Source organism: Octopus bimaculoides, chromosome 5 (genome assembly GCF_001194135.2).
Source record: "Octopus bimaculoides isolate UCB-OBI-ISO-001 chromosome 5, ASM119413v2, whole genome shotgun sequence".
Taxonomy (NCBI): domain Eukaryota; kingdom Metazoa; phylum Mollusca; class Cephalopoda; order Octopoda; family Octopodidae; genus Octopus; species Octopus bimaculoides.
Genome location: NC_068985.1, coordinates 77146250 through 77152881, shown reverse-complemented (window position 1 = coordinate 77152881; position 6632 = coordinate 77146250). Strand labels below are relative to the sequence as shown.

Sequence of the window (6632 nt, the reverse complement as noted above, 5' to 3'; positions counted from 1 at the left end):
TATGTGTGTATGTGTATGTATGTATAAATTATATTATTTTATAGATATTGCAGTTGTATACTGTCAACTTAATGTGACAGTCCCAATAAGGAAATCATACTGCTGCTATTTAGTCCTAGGAAGCTGGACCGCTTCCTGTCGGCCTTGACACATTTCCTGTGTCCTTATATTTGCAAGCACCCCCACCCAGCCTAGTCTGCATTCAGGGACATGTTTCTGAGTCATTGCTCGTCATCAGCCTGAAGTAGCAAAACCAGCTGTCTGAAGATGCCTGTTAACCTCTCGCAAATATATATATTTCTAGTGAAAACACATGCACTGATTACAAAAATTAGAAATGATCTATTTATAGATATTGTTATTAATTAACAATACTCGTAGACAGGCTAGACTCGAAGTGCTCAAGTTGAGCTAAGTTCCACACAAATGTATGTATGTATGTATGTATGTATCTATGTATGTATAACCCTAGGTGACAAAGTATTATTCAAGGTATTGAAAGCAGAAAACATGGGAAAGACTAATCTTTTAATTGTGGAATTTTGCATGGGTTAGATAATCTGGATGGAGGCATCTAGTAAATATTTCATGTGTTATGTGTAAGCTGTTCCAAGAGTTCTTTTAGTCTTTATAAAATTTGTGATTTCTCTTCTGCAAAACCAGTATTTCGTGATTCCTCATATAAATCAACCCAAGAAACTAATCTAACTTTCAAAATACCCGAATATCTCTCATTTATTTAACATTATTTCCAATGTTTTGTTTTTGTTTTTTACTGTTTACACTTGCATCTTCACATATCAGTTATTCGTATGATGATTTGTTGATACAGCCTAAATTTGTAATCTTCGTGAATACAATCAGTATGCATCTACACGAACTGAAGTAGGAGTTTCCGTATCCTGAATACTGCGTAAAGACCAGTAAATCAAAGCATGCATGCATGCATGCATCCATTCATCCATCCATTCATCCATTCATCCATCCATCCATCCATACATACATACATACATACATACATACAAAAGTCATGCACTGTTGTAGAAGTCAGCTGCACAGCGGATATGAAAGTACAATCAAAAGTCCAAGATAAAGAGAACATTTGTGGTGAATTAATACGGAACTTACAGCTCTTGTACAATGACTATAAATTCGCATTTGTACCTATCCTCATAAGTGCATTAGGTTATGTGCCAATAAATTTGCACAGAAACCTAAAAATACTCGGTTTCAAGGATAAAAAGTAAAACAAACCGACGCGGATTCTCCAAATCCTATCTATTAGTGGCATAGTGAAAATTTGTAAAACATTCCAAGAATTCTCCATTTGAGATTTTTATGTGAATAGATGCACACACTTGGGTGTATGAACTGAGAGCTCAACCAACACACCAACTCAACCACATATATACAAACACTGGGAATTCTCTCAACTCAAAACGTCTTGTCGCTTTGTTAGCACCCGGCTTGAACTCTTTCAAGAACTTAAAGAAAACTCGAAGAAAATTCATACATACATATCAATGACTTGTGTGCACACGGAATTTCGTTATGTAACCATAATATGTTACAAAGTATATCAAGCATTTTTATAAGTCAATACCGTATACTACTGTGTTAGCAGTGCACTTTAATCACGTGGTAACGTCCTCTCTACATATTTTCTATAGAAATTGTACTAACCACAGTAGTACACGGTATTGACTTATTAAAACACTGAATATACTTCGTAACATATTATGGTTGCATAACGAAATGCCATGTCCCTACAAGCCATTAATATATACGTACCAGCTTCCAGGAATGTGTTTAATATGTAAATTGGTATATCCAATAGCGTTACACCGCTATATGAAATGGCTATTTAATCAATGTGCTCGTGGATGAGTAATGGATTAGATGGGTGCTAACGAGCAAAAACTTTCAAAATATGGCATATACGCCCATTACACATTTGTCATTTTGATCTCATTGTTTGTTTGCATCTGATGTCTCGGATACAAAACGTCGTAACAAAATCAGTACCAGTAACAAATTTCTAAAGAAAATCTGTAGAGACGACCTCACCACATACATACATATGTTACGATGTATGTGTATATATATATGCATGTGGGTATGTGTGCTTATGCAGCAATATGACTTCAAGAATATTTTCTTTGTGAGAAACTTTAAACGTATGTTCATACTTAAGTATCAGCGAATCAGAGTAAACAAAAAGAAACAGCTCAATATAAATAGCATAGTTACCCTGCCAAGCCAGAGATATGAGTAGTCCTGGTGAATTAAAACAAAAGCATCGTTTGAGTTCAAAGATGAAGCAACGGGTTCAACCTAGAAAGACGTATTTAAAGATTAAAGTTAATGTTGTACATGCAATGAATTACTTCGCAAGAGAAATCATAGTTCACATTGCAAAAACCTGTCATTTTAGCATTTTAATAACGCTTGTTGATATAGGCACAAGGCCTGAAAATTGATGACGAGATGTCGATTACAGTGACTCCAGTACTTCCCTGGTGCTTATTTTATCGACCCCAAAAGGATGAAAGACAAAGTCAGTCATAGCAGGATTTGAGCTCAGAAAGTAAAGAGCCTCTAAGCATTTCGTCTGGTGCGGTAACAATCCTGCCAGCTCACCACCTTCCCAGCATTTTAATAATCGTTTCTATTATAAGAACAAGACTTGAAATTTTGGTGGAGGTGGCTAGAATCACCATGTTTACGCTTTGTAGATCATTTCACCCCGCATTTACTGTGCTTGGTCTCACCCTGCATACTGAATCATCGAATTCTTGTTTCTGCAGAGAGCAAGAAATTATCTTCACGCCCCACAATCTTAATTCACAATCCCTTTTTTTTTCTTTAGTACCTTACCTAACCATTTCAAACGCAGACATAAAATATACACAAACATACATAGCTACGCATAACGCATACAACACATAATCAACACTTAATTATACAAACAAGTAAGAAAACTTGCACTCATACTCACTGCAAAATTACACAGAGAGACTTTATAATAACTACTGCATGCGTATTATAAAACAAAATAGGACATACACATTCGAAAACAGACAACGAACTAATACACAGAGTAGTACTTCAACAAAACCTACCCGACAAAGTTGCCTCTGCTATATTGTGACCAACCCTCCAACATCAAACCTCGCCCTAACCCTTATTCCCAGTCTTTTCACTAATAAATGCCAACGTTTGAGGCATCCTTCCCTGCCTATGCATGCAGTCACTGACTAGTAGTTGTTCAAAAACGTAAACTGCATTGATCCCTTTAGTCTCAAAAAGCGTATGAAGGCCAAGGGCATAGCTCCGTACTCCAGCCCCAAAAATCTAAAAGTAAAAGGTTTTTCATATTAGAAACTGATCCTTATTCTATTAGAAACATTTGCATGTCTAATGAAAAAAAAACCGTTGCTGATTGGAATGAGAAAACTAGGCATCTCATTTCAACTTATACTTTATTCTTTTAGCTTGAAGGACTTTAGGTGATAATACTAACCACCATATTTATTTAATCTGTGCTTATCTTATCATTTTATCGTTCGCTGTTTATCGAATGACAACTTGACATTCACACACGCGCGCAATCCACATACACACACAAACATACACACACACACACACACACACACACACACACACACATAAACACACACACACACATATATATATACCAAATTAGAGATTCTGTTTTATCTCCCCTTGAGGAACAAAAGATATCGTCAATTTAAATGAGATTTAGACTTAAGGTATACAGGCTTGATAGAATTTAAGTACTGCACGGTACCTGGTGCGATGTTTTATTTTCTAGACTTCTTGTTATAGAGTAATAATGAGGATTTCTAACGCTGACTACAAATTTTGGGAGTGGAAAAACTCGATTAAATCAATATCAGTACTTGAAGCATGGAAAGCAAAGTTCTCACTATCGTGCTTTGAACACAGAACATAAAATGCCGTAACTGAATACTGCAAGGTCCAACGTTCACACGATCCAGACCACCCATCACTCTTTAATAGAGTATTAAATTATTGATATATTCTTTTCTCTCTTGGCAACAAAATTTGCTTAAAGAAAAACAAAAGTTTAGAAGTTTAAAAATAATCAATAAATCTTACCTGCATAGCTCGTGTATTATACTCCAAGTAGCCTCGAATGTGAAATAACATAGTTTTATTATTAAAATCGCTCATCTTTCTGCCATCACCCTGAAGTAATAATGCATACACGGTTAAAGAGAGTCTATTTTTTTTTTTTTTTGTAACAACTCCATACTGTTGGAATGTCACAGAGATTTGAACTCCTGTTAATTTGTTGCAAAATAAACAGTGGTGACGCCTTTCCAACTGTCTACACCTGATCCAATTACTAAATTGGGTCTTGATATATAAAAAATAGATCTTAACCAAATACAGCTCTGACTGCTTACATTTGATGATGAGTTTCAAATAGAGATCTTTATATCTATTTACAAGTACTTGAGTTACATGTACTTGAATTAAAGTCAGTGTGAAGTATCTTGGCTATGAACACAGCACAACTATCAGATGCAGGACAGAATTCTTGCCAGTAGTTATTCTCACAAATGGAATCACTCACGCGCGTGCACACTACATAAGGTTTGAGAAAAATCGACCGAAGGATGGTGTTTCTCCTAGTCCCCTGAGGACCCCCTTCGGTCATGAATGACCATGGGATTGCACTTAGAAATTTCCCCTCCGAGTCACAAATCCGGTCAATATTGTTTATGGAAGACTAGCAGTCGCCCATGCATACCAGCCTCCCCTCTCCACGCCGCCGATGTTTTCCAAGGGAAAGGCAAAGGACGATACAGCTTGGCACTAGTGACGTTTGCAACTTATTTCTGCTCAAGAACACAACACACAGCCCGGACCGGAGATCAAACTCACTACATCACAATTATGAGCCTGATGCTCTTACCACTGAGTCATGTGCTTACCTGGTCCCCAGTATTATGGATTAACTGTTAAAATTCTCAACGTAAAATTATATTAAACTTTTATGAACTAATCTAAGACAATGTACCGTACAAAAAGTCAAAATAGCACGTTTATAGAAAAATAGATTTATATACCTAATTTGAAGTGGTAGGGAAATCGATAATATGGTTGCTCGATAAGCGATAGATATATCGTTTGAATTCAATCAGCGATCCTGCTTTATTTAAGATATTTTAATGCCTAATATTATCCAGGTTGAAAATTTGGGCCGTTTTTTCATTCATATTTTCTTTTAAACAAGGTTGTTTATTTTTGTAAACATCGAATCGTGAAAAGTAGTGTAAAAGTGAAGAGGTGATGCATGATTTCAATAAAGGTTAAATAGAATAGTAAAGTATACCTTTAAGACAATCAATTTCCCATGAAATATTCGAAGGAAATGTTCCGGCTCTTGATTTTGAGTGATTCGTACCTGGTCAATGAAAGTACCATAAAAGAGAAGGTAAGAAATACAGTAAACTGGATTGAAATAAATTTCATCACTCATCGATGTTACAAAAATGTGGGTTAGAAGAAATGGCCATATGTAAGGAAATGTATAAAATGCAATTTTATAGCTTAGTCAAAGGAAGAAGAGAAGCAACCATAACCCTTCTTAAAGCACCATGACTGGTGTAGTAGAAGGGGATAAGTCATATACACATAGAAGTCTCAGCCCGAATGCTTGCGACAAAGTTGACACCACTAAAGGCTGACAAGAATGAAGTGGTGTTATTTAACGAAATTACTTATTAAGCCTACTTCTCAAGATGATCATGATTGATGCCTCCGTCAAATTTTCACACAGATTCTGTCCAACAAATCCAGTTCAAAAAGTTTTGATGATGCCATGATATCAAGGCGATTGTTCAAAGTGGCTCATCATAGGAGCGAACCCGAAAACTCGAAATTGTGAAGTGAACTTCTTCACCACACAGATATGCTTGTCCCCTTAAGTTACAGTCCTTAACAAGTGCCAACATGAACGGCTTCAATGTTCATCTGATCTAGGCTGGATAAGATAATTACCATCAATATATTATAATCGATTTTCATTAGACCTATTCCTGTATGTAGGAATCAGTTATCTTTATTCCCAGAACAAATAAAATATTATTATGCATTTCATAAATTATATCTAATGCAGTATATCACTAGCACTTATTTCAGTATCCATGAAAATGAGACGATGAAGATCAAAGTCAATTAAAGATGCTTGATTTACTACAATATGCAATGAGATAAAAAATCATTTCTTAAGTGAACCCAAGGTTTTTGATTTACATGGGAAAAGAACAGAAAATTGTAAAATAAGAGGCTGAATGGATTATCTCTATGACAAAAATGAAAAACATCAGTCTTTTACTTTACTCTTTTACTTGTTTCAGTCATTTGACTGTGGCCATGCTGGAGCACCGCCTTTAGTCGAGCAAATCTACCCCAGGACTTATTCTTTGCAAGCCCAGTGCTTATTCTATCAGTCTCTTTTGCCAAACCGCTAAGTTACGGGGACGTAAACATTACAGCATCGGTTGTCAAGCGATATTGGAGGGACAAATACAGACACACACACATACATGTATATGTATATATATATATATATATAT

At 35.8% G+C, this 6632-nt stretch overlaps 1 protein-coding gene across 1 annotated transcript in view; it reads right to left on the bottom strand.

The window, feature by feature from the left end:
* LOC106875163 (gelsolin, cytoplasmic) overlaps nt 1-6632 on the bottom strand; it is an 85933-nt gene that overhangs the window by 31934 nt on the left and 47367 nt on the right. The window contains exons 15-17 of the mRNA XM_052968074.1: nt 5387-5458; nt 4144-4233; nt 2251-2334 (exon numbers count right to left, since the gene is read on the bottom strand). Coding sequence (XP_052824034.1) covers nt 2251-2334; nt 4144-4233; nt 5387-5458 — 246 coding nt within the window. The remainder of the gene's footprint in view (nt 1-2250; nt 2335-4143; nt 4234-5386; nt 5459-6632) is intronic.